At 40.7% G+C, this 21,987-nt stretch overlaps 1 protein-coding gene across 3 annotated transcripts in view; it reads left to right on the forward strand.

Annotated features, from left to right (window-relative positions):
- Nucleotides 1-1,042: 1,042 nt before the first annotated feature.
- POLR3B (RNA polymerase III subunit B) overlaps nucleotides 1,043-21,987 on the forward strand; it is a 70,753-nt gene continuing 49,808 nt past the window's right edge. Inside the window, exons 1-12 of one of the 3 annotated variants that reach the window (XM_066183975.1) lie at nucleotides 1,043-1,136; nucleotides 2,887-2,919; nucleotides 3,452-3,508; nucleotides 3,590-3,654; nucleotides 3,995-4,070; nucleotides 7,182-7,282; nucleotides 9,537-9,628; nucleotides 10,269-10,386; nucleotides 11,403-11,511; nucleotides 18,444-18,566; nucleotides 20,056-20,172; nucleotides 20,660-20,794. In XM_066183975.1, coding sequence (XP_066040072.1) covers nucleotides 1,071-1,136; nucleotides 2,887-2,919; nucleotides 3,452-3,508; nucleotides 3,590-3,654; nucleotides 3,995-4,070; nucleotides 7,182-7,282; nucleotides 9,537-9,628; nucleotides 10,269-10,386; nucleotides 11,403-11,511; nucleotides 18,444-18,566; nucleotides 20,056-20,172; nucleotides 20,660-20,794 — 1,092 coding nt within the window. In that variant the 5' untranslated portion in view covers nucleotides 1,043-1,070. Of the gene's footprint in view, nucleotides 1,137-2,886; nucleotides 2,920-3,451; nucleotides 3,509-3,589; nucleotides 3,655-3,994; nucleotides 4,071-7,181; nucleotides 7,283-9,536; nucleotides 9,629-10,268; nucleotides 10,387-11,402; nucleotides 11,512-18,443; nucleotides 18,567-20,055; nucleotides 20,173-20,659; nucleotides 20,795-21,987 lie in introns of those variants that run through there. The other 2 variants (XM_066183974.1, XM_066183977.1) reach the window with 2 other exon arrangements.

The raw sequence follows: 21,987 nt of genomic DNA on the forward strand, positions 1-21,987 counted from the left end.
TCAGTGGTGAAAAGCCATTTTTACAAACTTTATTAAATGCAACGGATTGTTAAATGCCAAAGATGACTCCACTAATATTCTGTTGTGACCGTTTTTCTGTTACTTCTCGGGAGCAGCTCCAGTGCGCAGTAATGACTTTAACCCAGCTGTACAAATAATACTCACACAGTGCCTGCTTAAATCTGACTACTTGGACGAAGGATGTATTGGGTTTGCATGGCAGAGTTGGAGGGCGAGCGGACTGCAGGGGTGGCGTCTGTGAGAAGCTGCTCCAAGCTTCCCCCTGTGTCCGACGGAGGCCTCGCATGGATTAAACATAGATTGCCACGTATTAAACAAATACTCCACTGACTCTGCGCTTCGGGCAGGAAAGCAAATGGAAGGAGTCTGAAATGTTATTCCTCTTTAGGGTAGGGGCCTTTGTGTCCGGGATGGGTGGAACCCAGACCCAACCCCGTGAATGTCACTCGTGGAACCGGAGCCAAAACAGACGTGTGTATGTACTGTTTTCATACTCTGCTTTTAGAACTTACTTACCAATTATTATATTTACACACATATATAGATCTCGAAACCTTACTCCCACAGGAATCTGCAGAGATCACTAGTGCTTCTTGTTTTGTCTTGAACTGGAGCAGAGCAGCAGCTCCCCATCTCACTGTGGTTTTGATGTCTCTATAGCACCGACCCTTGTAAAGGAGAACAAATAAATTTGTAGGTGATTCAGCTACAGCATTCAATAACAATAATAACGCTAAAAGCTGATGCCCCTCGTCGCTTTACAGGCTAAAAACTGCAGGAAAGCTGTTTAAAGCCCAACTGCTCCGGGTGCCTGCCGCATCCCGGGGGATTCAGGGAGGACCCCCGAGCGCTGCCAGGACCGCAGTGTCCCGGGAGGGGCCGGGCACCGTGAGGGGCGGGCTCCCGGGCACCGTGAGGGGCGGGCGGCTGGGCCCCGGCCGCGCTCAGCGCTGGGCGGCTGCCGGGCTGCACGGGGCCGGAACCTTCGGGCGCGGCTCCGGAGCGCGGGGGGACGCGCTGTGCTGCGGCGCCGCGGTGCGCGGGTGGCCATGGAGGCGCTGGGTCTGGGCGCGCTCACCCCGGAGCAGGCGGCGGCCCCGGTCAACACGGTGGAGGTCAGCGGGGCAAGGGACAAGCGGCCGGGCGCGTCTCGGGCTCTCCCGGAGCGAGGCCGGGCTGAGCTGGGCTGGGGTGGAAGCAGTGGGCTGCCGGCACACACGTGGAGTCAGTCCCCCCTGTGTGTGGGGGGGAGGGGGTTGTCTGCTCCGAGCTGCCCCGGGCAGCCCCTCACGGACACGGGCTCGGCCTCCTGAGGGGCCCTCCCGTCCCCGGGCTCTGCCCCACCCGTGTCCCGCACGCAGTCACAGGGCGCTCTGCGGAGGAAGGGACTTGGACAGCTCATGTCATGGCAGGGACACCTCCCGCTATACCAGGTTGCCCAGTGCCCCTTCCAGCCTGGCCTTGAAATATTTACTTAAGATAAAAATCATTAGTCTCATCCCTAGGTTATCAGTTTAATTGCATTACTATTTAACAGATTAACCCCCCTCCCCTTTTTTAGACATAACGTTTAAAACATAAAAACCTGAAATCAACTGCTCTTCAGCTTTCTGGACTGTAAATACTACTGCATATAAACCACAAGGGACTACTAGTAAAAGCCAGACCGTACTGCATGTGTCTCTTTTTACGGCATTAGCTTTGCCATTATTAAATGTTAAATTGGGGTCACGAGCAGGATTTGTTAACATTAGTTAACATTAACAAACGACAGCAGTGAAGGCTGAAAGCCAAGAGCACCATCAGCATTTCTGTTGATATAAGAAAGAGAGCAACTCTCTACAGGTTCTTTTGGTTCTTAATTTTGTAGTATTTTTAAATGGTAGTTAACGGAGAAGCATATGAAGGGTGGGAACACTCCTCATAAATAGCAGGATTTTGTCTCCAGCCAAAGATATATGCAAGCTTTTGCACTGCCATGGTGGGAGAAAGTAGGGCTAATGTGAAGGGACGTGCCCTGTGACCATCGAAGATCAGAAATTGGGCAAAATTTGAAGGAACTTTGATATACTTGGCACTTGTCAGTACTTTTCCTAAATCTTTGTAGGGTTTAGGGTCCTGATAAGTGTTACAGAGACTTGTGTCTACAAGTGCTGCTCGCAGGACTGAGGTTCTTGCATGTATTTTGTAAAGTAGAAGTTGTAGGAAATCTTCCCTTTCTAGGAATACAATTTAGAGTATTAACTGAACAAAACCAAAAAAATGTTAGTTGATCTTAAATGAGGATATGGTGTTAAGGAATTCTCTAAGAAAAATGTATTTTCACATAAGTTGCTCTTAGGAACAGTGTGCTATTGCATCCTGAGTAAATCCTGCACATATGGTTTACTGAGATGATCGAGCTCATTTTTATCCATCTCTGTTGGCTTTAGACAGTTGTTGCCTTAACTTTGCCTGCTTTTCAGTGTCTGCATTTTGTTCTCACGCAGCCTCAAGAAAACAATGTATATTTTTAGAATTTGTCTCTTTGTTTACATATTTCTTCTCTCCTCTTCACCAAGGAGGTCAAAGAGGTGGCAACTTATGTAGCCGATCTTTTGCCCTCTGAAACAACTGTATATATAAATGGAGTCAGAAAATAAAGATAGAACTTTCCTGCTGACCTTCTTGCTGCCTGCCTCATTCTTTCGTGTCTCAAAGTGTGACAGACAGTCTTCTTCCTTTTTTTTTTTCCCTGAAATGGTTCTGATTTTAAATAATGTTACTGTTCAAAAAACAATAAAATATACAGACATAAAGGCTCAGACATCTTAGATATTTGGCTATTCCTTGGAAAGATGTTTCAAACTGTTTTTTTGTTTTCAGGAAAAATGGAGACTTCTTCCAGCATTTCTGAAGGTTAGTGCTACACACTCATTTCATGATGTGAATACTTCATCTCTTTTCTAGCTTTACATTCCCTTCTTCTAGCTTTTACTGTTTCCCAGAATACCTGTCCTCACTTTCCTGTGGATTTTACCTTTTTTTTTTTTTTTTTAGTTCCTTGCAGTTATCAATAGACTTATTCCATAGATTTGTTTTCTTGATTAATTTACAGATTGTTTTGTGGAGACATCCTCCTAGAGGTTTGCATTTTGGTGTGGTTATTCTCAGTCCATGCTGTATATATGTAAGGTTTCCAGGTTATTCTCCTGTTTTACTGGCTCTCAGAGACCCTATCCATGCTCTTTTTATGACAGCTCCAGTGTAAACTTGGAAATGTAGTGTATAACCAGAGTGAGCATCCAGCCACTTCCCAGAAGTTGGTCAGCTGAAAGAATTTAGCACACAGCTATCCAAAACCAGTTAAAAATGCATGTATCTTAATTTCTGCCTTGCCGATTAATGTTATTGAAGCTGATTTTATTTGCTGCATGCATGTATTTTTCAGGTGAAAGGACTGGTGAAGCAACATATAGACTCATTCAACTATTTTATCAATGTCGAGGTAGGCTTTCCTGGGGTGGGGAGAGTGGCTCTTAGTACTCAGAAAAGGCCATGGTTCCATTTTGTTCTTTTTCTGCTCCAGATAAAGAAAATCATGAAGGCAAATGAAAAAGTGACAAGTGATGCTGACCCAATGTGGTACCTGAAGTAAGCATGAGATGATTTCCATGGGTTTGTTATCAGCTATAAAGTGTTTAGAAGCACTTGCATAGGTATAAATCAAGAGGGTGTTTTCCATGACTTAACTCTTACTCTATGCAGTGAAAAATGGGAAAGTTTAAAGGTTTGCTGCACATGCAGGCTAAATTTTAGCAAAATTGCCACAACTCAAATACAAGGAGTTACTTTGGGAAGAATCATTGCTCACTATTAATCAACTTGTGTTCATCCAAGTAGTTTCATTTTTTTCAGTGTGTGTAAATTTTTGCTTCCTTCAGGTTGCCTGAAAAATACTTGCCTCATTGCTTACTTTGAAACTGTATTTCAGGTACCTCAATATCTATGTGGGTACTCCAGATGTGGAAGAAAGCTTCAATGTGACACGACCTGTATCACCTCATGAGGTATTAATGTTTGCATCTGTCTTGTTGGGTTTTTATATCTTGGGAATGTCTTGAATAATAGCTGCGTGTAATTTTGAATATGTACATGTTACATTAGGCAGTGCAATGCATTCTGTCATCTCTGGACGAAAGAATCCTCAGAGATTTAAACATCATGGAATAAAGTGCTTTTTTTGGCTTTTTTTTTTCTTTTTTTCTTTTTTTTTTTTCTTTTTTCTGTATTCAGTGTTTTGTGTTAGCTGAATTTGAGTGGGTTTCCATGAAAGTAGTGAAAGTACTTCGCTTGCCTAATCTTGTGGCTCTCCTTATGACAGAGCTGAAGTTCTCATGCTATAATGTAGGGTTCTTTGTTATTTTTATTAACTTCTTTTTGATATTAGCTTTGCTGCTGTCTGCACCATAGGTTACTTCAGTCTCTGTTTCCCTTCCAGTCTTTGGGAACTTGTATCTGATTATTTGCTCATATTTTTAAAGTCTGATTCAGAAAGCAAACATAGAAACTTTAAGCAGAAACAGGTGGAAATGGTTAGAATTACAAGAACTGCAGAAGAACATCAGCTTTCTGAGGAGTATATTTAACTTCATTGTAGTACTGTGGACATGTAGGTTAACAGATGGATTGTGTGCTTCTGGAATAAAGATGTGTGTTGGAGGACATGCTGCTGTGACTGAAATCAGAAAGTCTCTTGTTTCTGATCAAGAGGATACAAGGTAGCTTCTGTATGTATGAGAAATCCACTAGCTAACATAAGCTTTGAACTTTTTAGGACTGCTTTCATGTATCTAGAACCATTCAGTTCTCTTCAAAGTTCTCAGGAACAGGGTATTTCTCTCCTGCTACCATGCTTTCAGATTTATACCACTGCAACTGAGGTAGTGACCACCTCTTTTTGGCCTCTGAAGGGGGAACTGAGCTTGGAATTTGCACTCATTTACATGCACTCATGCAGCCTGTTGTCAATCTCATAACTCAGTTCATGTATCAGATGCTTTTTTCCTTGCTGGATCCACTTGATACTTGAAATGTCTTTTTTGCATCTAATCTAGACTATAATGAAATGCATTCTGTGCTTTGGAGGAATTCTGTAAGAATCAGCTGCCCAGTGGCTGTCACTTGGGTGTAGCCACTTTCTGTCTCCAGTGACCTGACTCAAATCTCATTTGGTTTGATGGGAAGCTTTGAAATAAAGCCAGTAACTCAGCCAGGTATAATACATGACAGTTGCTGCATTTCACAAATGAGTAGCTAATGATCAGTCAGTAGATGTGAACATGCACAAAATGCACCAGGAGACATTTCTTTCATATGAATGAAATTGCATACAAAAATTTGTTTGTGGCCAACAACTCGTATTCAAGAATTCAGGTATTAATATGCTTGCTTACTGTATAACTAAGGTGACTGTACATGCAGAAGAAGGCAAAATAAATGCTTATAGAGCATATTGACCTTTAGTTTAGAATAAGATACTCTTCTATCTCAAATATATTCTCGTTGATGCTTAACACTAGTGCATAATTTCTCTTTATTTTCAGTGTGCTGTACACACATGAAAGCCACAGTTATTTTCTTAAATAGGATGCTGCTCAGGTCAAGCCTGAGTGCCTTGAAAAAAAAAAAAGAATGGATAGTTAGGAGTCTGCTGTTAGCTTTCTCTGTTGAAGGCTTATAAAATTCCTTCCCAAAATCACCTAAAATCATTAGGTTTTTATAAGGGTCTGAGTATATATCAAGTCATGCCTGTCTTTTATTTTCAGGCATCTGTAGTAAGAAGTTACCTCAAGGAAGGTGATACAAGAACACACATACTGAAATATTACGCTGTAATTTGTATTTCAAATCTGTGTCTTGTGTTAAAAAAGCACATGCAGAGAATCCCAAGGCATTTTTTCCCCCAAGTAGTACTAAAGAGGCTGTATAACTCTCTTTTTTCTCTAGTCCTTTTGGGAGTTTCATGAACTATTCATACAGAGGAACTTAAAGTAATTAGAATATGGAAATATTCTCAGTTACTTTTAAATTGGATGTAGCTGCTGGGAGCAGAATGGCACTTGATTTCCTGCAAGGCATGGCTTGAAAGCTGCTGGTGTATACCAGTATTTTATAACTTGAGAAGAGGTTCACTTGGTAGTGTGGAGAGGAGAAGCATCCAGTTTGTGATGATCTTCGAGGTGTGTTTTTCCATAGAGCTGCATCTTCAGTACGCAGCACAATCTTAATTGCCTTTTATTAGTACATAATCAATACACTGAAAGACTGCAGAATCATAAATGTGCAAGTCTGACTGCTGTTAAACCTGTAGTCCTGGAGCTAAAAGGTAAAGCCTGCTCAGTGAGGTCATGAATGACTTCTTGTGAGTTGCTCTGTTGTGTTCAGCAGATGCAATAATGCCTGTCTTGCATGAAGAAACAGTATCTTGAAGGCTGGCAACATCTTAGAGTGAGGCTGGGGAGAGCAGACCAGAAAGATTGGATTAGAAATGATTGAGCCTTGAGATACCTAATGGCCTAGATATGTTTATTCTGCCTCTCTTGGTCTCCAAGGAATTTGCAGGAAAAATCTGTGAATCTTTGCAGGAAGTGATTCTGTAGTGAGCCTTCTCTAAGTCATCTTTAGAAGCGGTACCATACAGTGAGGTTGGCTCATTCTGATGATAAAGTAGCATGGTGTGTCTCTCAGTCTTGTGCCTTTCCATTCTGTCAGACTTCATATGGCAGCACAAGTCTTCAGCTGTTGAGAGTCTGCATAAAGAAATGTCCCTGAGCTGAGCACTGCTAAGACACACTGTGGTCTTTGTGCCTGCTCTGCTGATTAGACCTGTTTGTTTAATTAGAGAGTTTAGAAGTTAGGCTCTGCAGGGCTGTCTTCTGGAGGCACAAATCTGCTGGCTGCTTTTGAAAATCAGAGTGATTGTATTTGGATTTTCTTGGATTTTATTGTAAAGAGGAGAGTCTGTCAAATATTCTTCAGGCATCACAAAGATCTTGCTGAAGCTTTGCTTTGCTTGATTTCTTGGTGAGGATTTACAGGACAGGGGGAATACAGGCTGTTTTGAGAGAGATTCTGCAGCTTGAAGTCAGCAGCTGACCATGTGCCTATTGTCCTTTCAGTGCCGCCTGAGGGACATGACCTATTCTGCGCCCATCACCGTGGACATCGAGTACACCCGCGGCAGCCAGAGGATCATCCGCAATGCCTTACCCATCGGCAGGTGAGACACCACCTGCTGAGCTGCTGCTGTCACTTCTCATTTGCTGCCACGTTGGGAAGAGTTTTTACTACAAAACAGATACAAGCCTACCTTTCTTCCTTGTTGAAGGAAACAGTGAGCAGGCAAATCTTCATAAACAGCTGTACAGGATTTTTAAGGTCTAAGATCTTGTTTTGCAAAAGCTTCTGATAATATCTCCTCCCAGAGAAGGGTGGATGTAAGAATGAATGTTGTCTCTGATTCTATTGATATAATAGATATCAATAGAAGAAATGCAGAGGAAAATGCATGCTTGGAGCTGCAAGTTGCATTATTGTAAAATGAAATCAGGCGTATTTGCTTTTAGCCAAATTACTCAGTCTTTTCTCACTTGTGGTATGTAGAGTAGCACCTGTGAAAGGTGGATGGTAAAACCAGTAAAGCAAGCATTAGTTCTGCTGCACAAGTTAAACTTCCGTTTAAAATTGCTGAAGTTACGTTATTAGACTGGCTTTAAGGGCATACATGCAAACAGTTGTTTTGCTGTTAAAAAAACTGTTGGTATCCAGTTATTATTTCCATGGGAAATAGTTTTTCTCATTTGTCCCTAGTATTTATCCTTGTTTACTTTGGCTAGTGCTCTTGTTTGACATGAAGTTTGGGCTGGGACAGATGTTTCACTGGAGTTTTCAGTGAGTTTTCAGTAATGGCATTTGACCATTCCACTTTACCTTATGCCAACTGCTTCCTGTTTCTGATATAAACAGCCAATGCATTAAGCTTATATTGTGTGTGGTAGAAGATTTTGCTTGTCATGTGAAGCTTCTTATCTCTAGGAAGCACTTTCTCAGTGAAATATAGTGGCAAGATAGCTTTTTTTACTCTGCAGAAATACAGAATTTGAGTTAATCAGTTTTCTTTTAAGAAATAAGAATAGGAAAACAGCAAAGAAATTAAAATAATTTATAAGATTTGAATACAAGAAATATAGCCTAATCTTGTTTTTTATTGAAGTAAACTTGAATGAAAAATCTCAGAGGTTGAAAATATTTGTGTAGTAGAACTCATTAATAATTTTTGTCAACATGTGTTTTAGAAAACACTTGGAACACAGTTCTTACAAAGGCTGTCCATCAAGCAGTGAAATCCTGTAAGCTGGATCAAAAGTCAGCTTTTTTGTAGAAGAGGCTAAAGAGCATGGAGGACTTTTGGTAGATATAGTGGTAAACTCTTTTTATCTTTTGCGAAATACAGCTTTCCCTTTGGAAGTAAACTGTGCTCTCTTTTCAAAGTTTCAGTGAAAAATCTGAGAGTGAAAAGGTACATTATGAAGCTGACTATAAAAGTATATTTTTCAATAATAACTGCAAAATCATTGCTGGTTAGTTGTTGAATAAGCCAAATTGAAAGTGAGCATTCCATGATTTCTCATGGGGTGATAGCATAATTCAGGTTGAAAGAGTACGATCTCCTGCTTAGCCTCTAGTGCAGCCTCCTGCTCTAAATGGGTCAGCTCTGTGATCAAACCAGGTTGCTCAGTGGTTTGTACTGTCAGGTGCTGAAGACCTCCATTAAAGGACACTGCCCAACTTCCCTGTGCAGCTTTTCCAGTGTTTGACTGCCCTCATGGTGAAGAAGTTTTGCCCCCTATGCAGTTTGTGAATCTTTCGTTTCTCTTTTATTTGCTTCCCTAAGCATCGAACTGGTTTTTAATTTCTTGGAATGTCTTTCCACCACGTGTTGCTTCACGAAATGCTTCCTTGCAGGCTTCTCTGCTAGGACACCAGAGAAATCAGAGCTGCTACTGGGGAAACTTTATGCTTAGGTTATGAATTAGAGGCACTATCTCTCTGCAGCCAGAAGGTGTCATTCCTGTGTGGGAAATGAGATATGAGCTAACTTTATCTAATAAAAGTGGATCTGCAGTGGCGTGTTCTTCCCTGCAGACTGTTTTGGGGACCAGGAGTCTTTGCACTAATTGTCACTGGCCTTAGTGACCCTGCTTGTCACGATGCCTGAGTAGCTGCATTACAATTAAATAGGAAGTCTGTGGTTTCTGCTTAGTCTGTAGGTGTCCAGTTTCAGGTCTCTTTTCAATACATGTTCAATGAAATAAGGGGGGCTTAAATGAAAACTTATTGGTTACAGCATGCATGAATTCTGATTACCTTAAATGTGTATCTGCAGTTTGTTCAGCATGGTTTTTGTTCTGAATTTGATTATTCATGTTTTTCTGTCTGAGTCTGAAGTAAAAATGTAACTGGTTTTCTTGCAGAATGCCTATAATGCTGCGTAGCTCCAATTGTGTACTTACTGGGAAAACTCCAGCAGAATTTGCCAAACTAAATGAGTGTCCCTTAGATCCAGGTACATTTTCACTTATGTTCTTTTTTTTCTCCATCTGTGCTTTGAGTTTTAAATCTTTTTAGGCAAAGAAATACCCCTTTGGTATGTTTCCTGCCACCATTAAGTCTTTGTGGAAACTTCTCAAGTGTGTGCTTGCATCTGAAAGAAATTGTCAGGCTTTTGGTTGAGAACACAAATAGTTTGGTATTTTCAGACAAAGTTTTCAACCACAAAGAAAAAAAATACACCAAAATTTTGAATATTTTATTTTGAATTTTGTATAGTGTTTTATAGTGATGTGTTATGTGAGGAAAAAAGATGGCGTTCATTCACTGAAAATTAAACAAATTAGGAAAGAGTGCAGTATTATGTCCTCCAGAGTGGGAACTCTTGTTTGTCATTGCCTTTTGTAAAGCAAGAATAAAGTGTTCCATATTACATGGTATTATTTGATATGTAGAGAGGAGTTGGAGGGTTGTAACAAGCAACTTCTTTGGTTTTTATCTGTCAAGCTTTTTCATTACTCTTTTAAGGGAGAATTTACTCTCCCATTGTGTACTTACGGATAGCTTTCTAATCATTTATATTCAAAGGCATATTGGAGGAGGCAAATAAGGTGCGAGGGTACTGACATGCAAAATATTTTTTTTCTGTTAACTAGGTGGCTATTTCATTGTTAAAGGTGTCGAGAAAGTCATTCTTATTCAAGAGCAGTTATCCAAAAACAGAATCATTGTTGAAGCTGATAGAAAAGGCACAGTTGGCGCTTCTGTTACCAGGTATGGTAAATTCCTACCATTACATGAAGGAGATAAACCCAGAGCTTCAGAACTTCGTTGCTGTAGTTGAAATAACTGTGCAGATTTCTTCCTAGTATAGCTTAATCAGAGAAAGCTGTAGACATTCAGTGTTCCTGTCTTGCTACTGTCCTTTTGTATGCTAAACCTCCAATCCCTAAATATTATATAGTATAGTATTCCCACAAAAATCAGTGAGAAAAAGATCAGGAAAAGCAAGTTCTCATTTTTAATGTCACAAAGTGCGCTTCCTAATTGATGGTGTTTGGTCTCAGTTTGCAACAAGTAACGTGAATTTACTGCAGTGGAAATCGGATGTAACCTTTTGTCTGCCTCTCTACATAAAATTGACATAAAAACTTGTAAAGGCAAAGGCAGCTGAGGAGGAAACAAATATTTTTTGTACAACACAAATTACTGAAAATGGCAAAGTAGTCTAAATTTGGCCTTTCCTCCTTCATCAAGTTTTGTTTCTGTTTTGTTTCTATTTTGTTCGGCCTTTGGTTGGTTAAGCTGCATTCTAGTCTATTGCATGGTGCCTGTCACTGTTCAGTTTGAGGGCTGTTTTTTCTTCTCCAGAGGCCTCTCACATCTCTCCTAGCTACTCTGCTGTCTCCCAGTAAGTCTGGATGAGGTTAATGTACCACCAAGTTCTGTTATGTTGTTACCACTGTTGCTGCAGTACTTGTTCACAATTTGACCTTGCTGGTTGCATCAAAACTGATTATCAAAGCATGTGAAGATTATTTTAAAAAGTACAGACTTCTACTTGTTTAAGTCAAATATTCCAAATAGTCCCCAGCACGGGTGATAATACCATATTACCTTGAAGTTGCAGGCTGATCCCTGACTGGTTTGATGTAATTTTTAAAAGAGGAGGAGGTGGGATTAATTCAGCAGTGAAAGGTTTTTCAAGCTTGCTATGTTCTATACAAAAGATTCTAGGAGTCAGTGCAAACACTCCGTTGGACACAGTATTGTTTTTATTTTAACTTCAGTTCCACTCATGAGAAGAAGAGCAGAACAAATATGGTTGTGAAACAAGGAAGATTTTACCTGAGGCACAACACTCTGTCAGAAGATATTCCCATTGCTATCATATTTAAGGTAACACAGCTGTTTGTTTGGGAAAAAAAAAAAAAAGAAGAGGGGAGAACTGCTGCGCTGTAGCTCAAGAATGAAGATTGACAGCAGCTCTCTAGTTAATATGTACAGAAGGACTTGGCAGAGCTCAGAAACTGCAAGCTTTTTTCCCCCGGGAAGTCAGTCATCTTTATTGTACAGCAAAAAGGAGAGTGAGTGCTGTATTTTTCTGCAAGGCGGGCATTGCTGGGCCAAGACAAATACCTGCCACCTCCTTAATCTGCCTTGTGAGGTGCTTGTGTTGCTACAGGTCAGAAGGATTTTGGTTTGTTATGAGCTATAAGATGTGTTAAGGGTCATTGTTTCTGGTTTTCTTTCTGTGGAATCGAATGCATGGACTAGAGCCAGGAAAGGTGGTGGATGGACATGCTCCGTGCAGCTGCTGGAGAAGACAGTAAGGCATGGCCAGGCCTTAGGCTGGGACCTGTCCTGCCAGCAACTGGGGGCTCTTCCCTGTCCTGTAATGCTTCACTGCTGCCTGTGGGTTTACAGCCTGGTACGTTGAGTGTGCAGGGGGAAATCGGGCTGCGTCCTTGGAGGCACAGAAAAGCCTCTGACTGGATGGATCTAGGCAGAGCTCTCTTTCTGTGTTCTCTGTAGCGGGTTACAGCACAGAAGGTTCGGAGAGGTGGTCACAGGGAAGGATGTGCCAGGAGAGGGCAGCACGAGGTCGCAGCATCCGAGCCTGCAGCACGGATGTTCATTTCGGGTTTGTCCACATTACCGCAGTGCTTGGTGTGCCTTGGTACTAGAAAAGAGTTTGATCATTGGGTTTAGACTTGAGAAGTAAATGGCTGTTACCTCTGATAAAGCAAATCTCTTCAAATAAGAGCGGAGATCATCTGTTTTTAGTGACCAGGGTTAAAGGAGTTTGAGAAGGTATTTATAGACAGAAATACACATAAAACTGCCAGAATTAAGTTCACAACTCTTGTGTTGCAGGAAAGTGTTAATGTGGCTCTTAATCCATTTCTTCCAGTATCAAACTGCTGGATTCCACCTTACCTTACAGACTTTTGTTACATTTTGTCATCCTGTGCTGTTACAGATAAGTACCTGCTCACGTAGACTTAACTGCTCTGGGTTGTTGTCTGAGGAGATGGTTGTTGGCTTGTTTCTCTAAGCAAAATTGTACTGTTTTGTTGCCTCCTGACAATACTTGCTATAATTATCCCCCTCTTCATAAGTGTCTTTTGTATTTTAGATAATCCTTAATTTTTCATTTATTAATTGAATAAAGGGTTGCAGTTGTTAGAAGCTCTTGGCTGCAGTGCATTTCAATGATTTATATTGATTTAATACAGTAGCAAATTAGCTACACCCACTTTAACTATTCTGAATGTTCCATTCCAGGGATTCTCAGGTCATTTCCTTTAATGACGTGAAATTCAGGGATCTTCTGTCTACTTAAGATGAGTCTCCAGCTGGAAATGAAAGCAGTTACCAGTCTCCGATTTTCCCTTCTTGGGCATTGCAGTAATGTGCTATTGCTTTGTTCTATTTAACTGCTAGGAGCAAGATTACAAACGCAATAGCCCTCAGCCTGGACAATCCCAAACTTACTGATGCGTGTCTAACTTCAGCCCTCTCACATGGCAGTATTATACACAGGAGATTTGTTGGAAAAGCAAGGAGAATAATTCCTTTCTGCCAACACCCAAGCCTTGGGCATGAAGCACGTGTCTTCCTTGTTACTAGCAGGTGTTCTGCTTCTTGTGATGTAGAGATCCACATCTGCAAGTGACAAAATTAAGCTGTACAGACAGTCTAAGGTCTGAAGTTTTGATTACCTTTGAATCCTTAACTTGTACTGAAACAGCTGTATAATTTCTAATTAAAACTAAAACGAGAAAGCAATGACAAAAATCTATTGCTCTGCATTTCCTCACAGACCAGCACACAGGCTACAACCAAGTTCCAGAGACGTCTGTGTTTTGACTAGGAAAACAGATAGTAACTGGTAGAGGGCTGCCATTCAGTGCATTGGCCAGCTAGAGGGGGCAGTTTGTCAGGGACTATCTGAGAGACAGTGAGCAATTTTGGATTGTCTTTCTCGTCCCAACAGCTTTAATTGACCTGATGTTCTGTATGTGACTTAAGATATAGATTAGGTGCAGAAAATCATTGTAGCATTATAGAAGAGAAAACAAGTATTGCAGATCTGTAGTCTAATGTGTGTTTAAAGCTGCTGCATCTGTAAGGTGGAGGTGTACTAATATATCCTCTAGACACCTTTGTCAAGAGCAAGGACTGTGAAGTAGAGAACATTACAAACATCACCAATTTACAGAGTTGAGGCCTGAAATTCCTAGAGCTCCCTAGACTAGAATCTAAGGTCATCCTTGTGTTTCAGGTGTAAAGTCATGGACAGAGTTGCATGCTAGAGGAAGACCTGAACACAGTGTTCTCCATCCTTGTTTTTGGTGAGGAATGAAGCTCAGACACCTGGGCTGTGGGGAGCTGTGGAAATAGAGTTGGTCTAAAGGTCCCATGATCTGGACAGATAGGGACTGGATTGTGTGGGGTCACCCTAAAGGAAGCATCTGCATTCAGTTCATCCTCCTCCATAACGGCAAGCCAGAATGACCTTGTCTTGTTGCTTTGTTTTTTCTGCCATCCAGACCTGTAGGGATCTTTGGGATGCTCAGACGTTTTACAGCCAGTTGTGCCAAACACATGTAAGTTGTGGTTTTGTGAAATTTAGCACATTGACCACAACTAACTGAAATTTGATAGGCTACAAAAGGCATGTGCCTGGCACTATTCTAGGGCAGATTTGGGGTATCTGCTCTTCAGATGTGGAGGAGTTATATCTTTGTGGCTCTGCTAGCTTCAACAGTTTTCCCTAATCTTTCTTTTTATGAGTGACAGAAGCATTTGTGCAGTCCCTGTATATGGAAATGCAACTTTACTTTTTGATGTAGTGACATAAAGCAGACAATTTTGCCCCTAAAGTGTGTGTTTGTTGCCGTTTTTAAAGGGCTGTTAACTGCCTTGTAATGGGAAACAAACACAGCTAATATGCTTCCTTCTTACTTTGTAACACTTCTTCATTAGTTCATATACATATGCAACCACAGGGGTAGTTAGGGTGTCTTGAGCTGCCTTGCAACCCCAAGAGACCTTTGTTTTAGTTGTGTCAGTTGTGCACTTCTCACAGGACTCTGTGACCTGTGCACAGTGCTCTTTTGAATATGTCAGGCTAGGTGGTACACATGCTTTAGCTGGGAGACTTGGACAGTTTTAGATAGCAGCATTGAAAGAAGCGTGGAGAATTTGTGTGGTATGTAAGGGTGTCCCTATCCTGAAAATCATCTGAGTTGGAGGTAAGATGGTGCTGCTGCTTTTGCAGGAAGCTTCCTACACTGCAGGGTGTTAGAGCTGCTCAAAGGTAAGGGCTAGTTTTCTTTTGAGTTTGTGATCTCAGTTTGGTAGGTTTGAGTGAGCCCTGGGAGCTGAAGTAAGTGAAGGTTGCATGCTGCATCAAAACTGGTTAGGGAAGGAAGAGGATTATGAGTAACCTACAGGAACTTAAAAGTTGAATTTTATGACCTGAATCCCGAGATGCAGTGTCTTTAGTTTATGTGGGAGCTGTAAGAAACTGCTCTATGACCTGCAGCAAAAGATTTGAACAGCAAATTGAGTTCCATTTTTACAAACCTGCTTTAGCCTTGGAGCTGTTAAGGTGCAGCTCTAGAGGAACAGCTGGATGGTGGTCTGACTGGATCTGCAGGATTATGAGTTCCCATGGCTGTTGTTTCATAGCTCGTATCTTTTGAATTATGAAAGCTCCAGACCAATTCTGTCTGTGATGTCAACCTTGAACCTCCCTGACATCTTTTTAATCCAGTCATCTGCCTGTCTCTGTGCTGTAATTTAGCCTGATGGACTGCAGAACTACATTCTAGGGAAGTGCCATGGAAACGCCTAGACATCATCATTAAGACATGAGCTGGGGGAGGAAGAGCTGGGCTCACGCTCTCATCTCTATGTGTGTGTGCACACACAATGATGGACACATGCACATTTGGCCAGGAAAGCTCCCCAGTCCTGCGAAGGGTGGACCCCACTTGGACCACTTTGTCTCACTTGAACTAAGGATGATCTGAATATTCTGAATGCTTGCTTTGCCTTTTCCATTGACTGCTAGCCTTCAACTGTGGTCTTCAGCAGCCTGCTACTGTTTCCTTCCTCTTCCTTTCACTGCCACTGTTAAATTATGCTTTTACAATGTCTCCTTCCCCCCCTCCCCCGTAAAATGATCCCTTTGTGACATTGCCTTCCAATCAAAAAGAAACAAGACATCTTGTCTACTGCTTTGCTTTTATGTTAATTCCCTTTCCCTCAGCTTTGTCCTAGGGCCACAAGTATTTTAAGCATAGGGCCTATTCCTAAATTGTGTGTCCTCCGTGTTTCTGTAAAACAAGCAACAACCAAGGGATATTTTTTTACTGTCCTAATGATGTTACAGGCTAGTTCTGGAGTACTTTTCTTGTATTGGTTTGGTTTTTTCGTTGGTTGGTTGGTTTTTCTGGGAAGGGTAACATCAGGGCCAAATTTACTGAAAACCAAAGTGTTAAGATTACAAATCTGTCTTATAGCAGTATGGGCCTACTGCTTGTCCTTTCAGTGTTGCATGTGGGTGGATTTGTGTATGCAACTCTGCTCAGGATTGTTGAAAATATAGAGGAGAATAAATAGGTTTACTTCTGGGCTGTTGTATTAGCACATTTTTTTCAGTCATTTGCCGGAGTTTTAGTCATTACTCATAAATTAATTTCCTTCAATTTGCACGTATTTAACAACACAACATATGTTGTTTGGTGACAGATCCTAGCCTTTCCCACTCAGCAACTGAGAATTCTTAGGTGATTTTGCTGCTACAAACTCCAGCTAGAAAATCTATGTAGGCATAAAGATCTGTCTTACTCTCATCTTTTTGCTGTAAACTTTTGATCAAAGAACTCATCAAGGCAGAAGTAATCATCAACCCTCTTTAATTTACTATTGCTTTCAGTTTTTAATGGATAAAAAACATAATAAAAATTCAGATTGACTTCTTCTCCCCAGTTTTTATATGACACTTAAGATTTCATTGCCATCCTAGAATTAACCTGATGGACAGAAATAGGGTGATATCAGCTTGCAGTTGATGTGCTTTAGGTAAATGCATTTGTGGTTGATATGCTTTAGATAAATGTATTTGTGGTATACGTGCCTAGAATGGCACAAAAATTTTGTTCTTCTAAGAACTTCTAGACTAAGTGCAATAGTTGTATGAATCTAGTTGTTGTTCCTAAACCAGTTTGCTGGTCAGCTATTAAATCTTAGACATATGGAAACTTACTGTTGTGAAGCTTTCATGTTTTTGTAGACTTACCTTGTGAGTCTGGCTCTCAGGTCAGGAAGGATTTTGTTAACTTCTCTGCTGAGGTTTTTTAACTACTGTGTGACCTTATTTAAAAGGGTGAGGAAGTGTAATAATATTTGTGAAACAGAGATCTCAACCACAATAATATCACATGGCCAACTTCTGGTTCTGAAAAGAGCCTTGAGATCAGAGGGGTGACTGCCTAATGGGATCAAACTATGATGAAACACTCTTACCTGGTGAAGTAACTGTATCTTGGGTTGGCGCTCAAGTCTGTCTGAGATTGTGGAATTGTGATCTGAGCTTTGCATTAAAAGAGGAGAGTCCTCACACTATTCTGAGTGTGTGATACTTTTACAGCACTTTTAATTTCTAATAAACCACAAGGTGGAAAGACAGAGTTAGAATTTAAAGGAACTTCAAGCATTTCTTTGTTCAAAAAGAAAGAAATGAAAGAAAAAAGAAGTTGAATACTTCACAATTAGAGCAACAGTTTTGCAAGGGAATGGCATTAGCTAGGTGTTAAGCAAAGTGACACTCTATGAAGGCAGGAAGAAGGGAAGGTAATTCTGCATTTTTGAGGAAAATGTGACTTTTTGGGGTACTGCCAGTTTTTAATGAGAACCAGAATACTAGAGTCTACATAGGCCATTATTTACAATGGTCTTTGTGGCAGGCACTTTGGAGAATAATGTGAATGCAAACGTAACTTCCTCACAAAGTTCTGAGAAACATATTATAACTCAGCCAGGAGAGGTTTAGTGAGATTATTCCATTTCTTGATATGGCAGAGCTCCAGGCAAATGTGTGAAGGGGGGAAGCTTTAGCACCATCTGGAATCCACAAAAGCCTTCACTGCTGGCTGCTGCCTTGAAACACTTACTGATAGAGAGATTTTTCTAAACCTGTTAAGCGCTTTCTTAGTTTATTAAGCTTTTTCCGCGGTATAAAGTCTAACAAGGTGTCCATGGATCAGTGAAATAATAGAATGTCTTTCAAGTGGAATTGTGTAGTGAAGTCACCTTCTAAGTGCAGAGAGCTGCAAAGGGGGTAAACTCTAAACATTTCTCAAATACTATGAGCTACATCACAGTCAGTAGAGTTTGCAAAGTTGCTTGTGGTAAGAGACTGTGAGTATTCCTTTAAGAAATTTTACCTTCCTTTATTGTAGGTTCTGACTTGGTTTTCATTGTTAAACACTTTGGTTTGTTTTTTACTCAGTATTTTTTTTTTCTTAAGAAAAACCCCCACAGAATTTAACTCCTGTCAGTGAAGAAAAGAAAAAAAAAACAACCCAAAATGGCTCTCCAAAAAGTGTGTGTATTCCTGCTGCTTATCAAGATTTCCATTTACCGTTCTTCCATAGCTGGAATATGTGCTGCCAGTGCCAGATGGCACAGTTTCTTAGAGAAGAACTAGCTCTTGCTTAGTAGTAATGCAGACAAACAATACCAAATTAGCATAAGCAAATGTCAGTGAGTTAATATAAAGCCTGTGTTATTTCTGTCTTTTCTTCTTTTCATAGGCCATGGGTGTTGAGAGTGACCAGGAGATTGTACAGATGATTGGCACAGAGGAACATGTGATGGCTGCATTTGCTCCTAGCCTGGAAGAATGCCAAAAAGCTCAGATTTTTACACAGATGCAGGTGTGTCTTTTCACATGGCCAGAGGCCATAAAAATCAAGACAGTGGGTATTGACCACTTTGCTGTGTCAGCAGTGGACATAGACTTTGTGTTTTAAAGTTTCTTTTAGGGATTTATTTCTAAGGCTTTTTAAAGGGTCAGGACTTGTCAAAACTGCAACTTTGCTCCCATAACCTAACTGGAGAAGAAAAAAATCAAAGTCAAGCAATGCTTTGTTTTCAGAAGCACAAGGTTGTCTTTTAATGGCACAATCCTGTATATAACAAACAGCAGTGTCCATAAAATTAAGGTGTTTTGTTGAAGACTTTTTTTAAAAAGGAATTGCATGCCCCATTTTGCAGAAGCCCTGTTGATGTGGCTATGACCATTTCATTATGAGTAGATGTTGTCTTCTTCTAGTCGTCTGTATGAAGCCTGCAGTAGCAGCTACACTCTGTCCCACTAAAGACTCAGCAGAATTCTCTTAGCTCATGTACTTTTTTTAGCTTGCCAGAGCATAAGCCATTTTGCTTGGAGCAAATGGGTGTATATTAATCTGCTAGAAGAAGCTTTTGGAGATCAATCTTATTTCTTCTGTTTCACTGTAAACTTTGTCAGATCATTCCATGTGTGATGTTTAGTGTTTTAAAGTGAATGTATTTCTGGTTTTTGTCTTGGGGAGCTTTTGAGGGTTCCAGTTTGTCTTAAGGAGCTCTTAATTCAGAGTCAGATGAGTAAGATGGTGAGCTGGAGCAACACAGAAGAATGTGAAGTATCCAGGAAGTTAGAAAAACAGAAATATGGAAGTTATTCTGCAAGAAATGTCAAATGAAGTTAATAGAGAGATAGTTCTTTGTGGAAGAGGGTAACAGATGGAAAGGATAATCTGTCATTTAGTGGAGAGGGTGATTGGTTTATGTAGCTTCATGGCTTCATTTCCAGGCAGGAACTTTCTATGTGGACTTGGATAGCTTCTTGACTCATCTAACTAGGAATTCTGCAGACTGATTGACAATTGGTAGGAGAGTAGGAATCCACTGCAAGACACTCCAGGAGGAAGATGTGGATGCCACACAGTAGCTTTTGGGGATATTAAACAGTCAATGCCGCCTCATAGTTTAATATCTGAATGAAATTTAGCAAGTACACAAAAGAGCTGAAGGTGAAAAGTCTAATTAAATAAACTAGATATCTTTCGAATTTATAGAACCTTTTTTTCTATATCTGCCATGTCCTTTCTTTTAGTATCATAGTAATCATTAATTTTCACCACTTTCCATTCTAAATGTTATCAACCTGTGATAAACACGTTGTATGCATAGTCAATTTTCAGGAACTTTTTTTTTTAGTATCATTTACGTCTTTGTTATTTTACAATTTTTTTGGTGTTTGTATCATCCATGGCTGGTGAGATTGCACTGGTTGAGGAATGCACACTTAACTCCACGTGTGTGTATATTTGTATAGGTTACAATTCTGATATTAACTCAGGTTAATTCCTCCCTTCACAGGCATTGAAGTACATTGGAAACAAAGTACGAAGGCAAAGGATGTGGGGAGGCCCAAAGAAAACTAAGATGGAAGAAGCCCGAGAGCTGCTGGCATCAACCATTCTGACCCATGTGCTTGTATGTAACATTCTGGGGGTTTTTTGAACAGGAGTAAGCTTGTAGGGTTATTTATGCTGTGAGCTTTGTTAGCAGGGAAAAATGTCTTTGATGGCTTTGTAGCTGAGATAAAGTAAATCATCCTCAAAATAAAGGGGAAGACTTGGATTGAGTCAAAAGAAATCTTTGTGAAATGCTGTAGCATTGAACTAATCAAACTATGCACTTTTTTCTGCATAGCCAAGCAGTATCAGGTGTTAATTCAGGACTTTTATCCATGGCCTATACCTTTATTCTGATTTACTTTCATTTGCTATTTGTTTCAAAGTAACTAATGTATATTTTTTGCATTTTTTAAAAAAATAAATTGTAGCTCAGTCAGCTCAGATTACCAGTGATTTAAATGGATGTATTTGTCTGAATGAGAACTAAGGAGCTGATCCTGAAACACTGGCATGGTTTTATTTTGTTTAGGTTTTTTTTTGTTGTTGTTGTTGTTTGTTTACAGGTGAAGGAATTCAATTTTCGTGCCAAGTGCATTTACACAGCAGTGATGGTACGCAGAGTAATTCTGGCTCAAGGAGAAAATAAAGTAGATGACAGAGACTATTATGGAAATAAACGTTTGGAGTTGGCAGGACAGGTGAGTTTTTACTTCAGAGCCAAGTGTTTCAGAGTTTTGTTACTGTCTCCTATTAAAAGATGTAGAATAAGGAGTATCTCTGTCTTCTCAATTGAAGTGTTTTCCCTCTCATTTTTGTTGGCTTTTCTGTGTTGACTCATAGATCTGCTTCCCTGATTGAGACTATCCTCACTTCTGTATTGCCTCTTCATACCAGATGAAAGGACAGAGCAGTGCAAATACAGCATCAGTTCTAGTTGTGGCATAACACTGTTAGTGTCAAAAAGGCAGCAGAAAGAGCCATCCCATCCACCAGTGTTCCCCTCTGAGCAGCTGGGGAAGGGAAAAATGGGGACAAAGGAGGTGCCTGCATGTCAGGTCCAGGCTGTCCCACTGTGGAGAACCCATCTTGTGTGATGCCTCACAGAGCAGCCACTCAAGCCTCCCGTAATTTGGTGCCCATGAGATTGTTCATTTGTTGTCAGCTGCCTCTCTGGCCTCTAGAGTAGCATCAATTACCAAAATGAGTGGTTCAAAGTTAACTTGAGCAGCTAGTGAAAGTGGATTTTGTGGAGTTCTCTGCTTGCAGAATTTTGGCATTGGAGGCAGAAGCAGTATCAAAGGGCTGTAAAGGAGGGAACGGTTTGAGGGATCCGGTTGGCACCATGCTTTGGCAGAGCGTGTGGCAGTTCACAGCTCTTGGCCAAACCGCATTCTCCTAATGCAGGAGGAATTTGCCTGTCAGGTGAAGGAACTGCTTAGCTAATATGGCATGGATTTTTCCTTGCCCTGTGTGCTTATTTGTTAAAAAGTTTAAATTAAGACTGGACTTCTTTGCTGTGCTCAGTACTAATGTAAGTTGGAGTTCTAATAGTTGGTATCACCTGTGGTTACTGATCATGCTTCAGAAATTCAGACAAGTACACAAAATGCACTGGGCTCCAGAAACTGTATCTGCTGCCCACAGCATTTGTGTTGGGATTTCTGTTGCCGCACACATAACAGTATTTGTTCCTTTTTGTTCCTATCCAGTGGACATTCTCATTTTATTACACTTTTTAACATGTGTGCTTGCATATTGTCTCATATTGTCTCCTTTCCACCCTGCCCTGCCCTCTATGCACCCATGTGAACACATGCACACGCAGTGCAATTATTCTAGAGTACACACGCTTCGCTTCCTAGGTTTCTGAAGAAACTAAGATGGCACCCTT

The sequence above is a fragment of the Chamaea fasciata genome, unplaced genomic scaffold (assembly GCF_029207755.1).
Source record: "Chamaea fasciata isolate MVZ Bird 193981 ecotype frontalis unplaced genomic scaffold, bChaFas1.0.hap1 SCAF_5, whole genome shotgun sequence".
In the NCBI taxonomy this organism is placed as follows: Eukaryota; Metazoa; Chordata; class Aves; order Passeriformes; family Sylviidae; genus Chamaea; species Chamaea fasciata.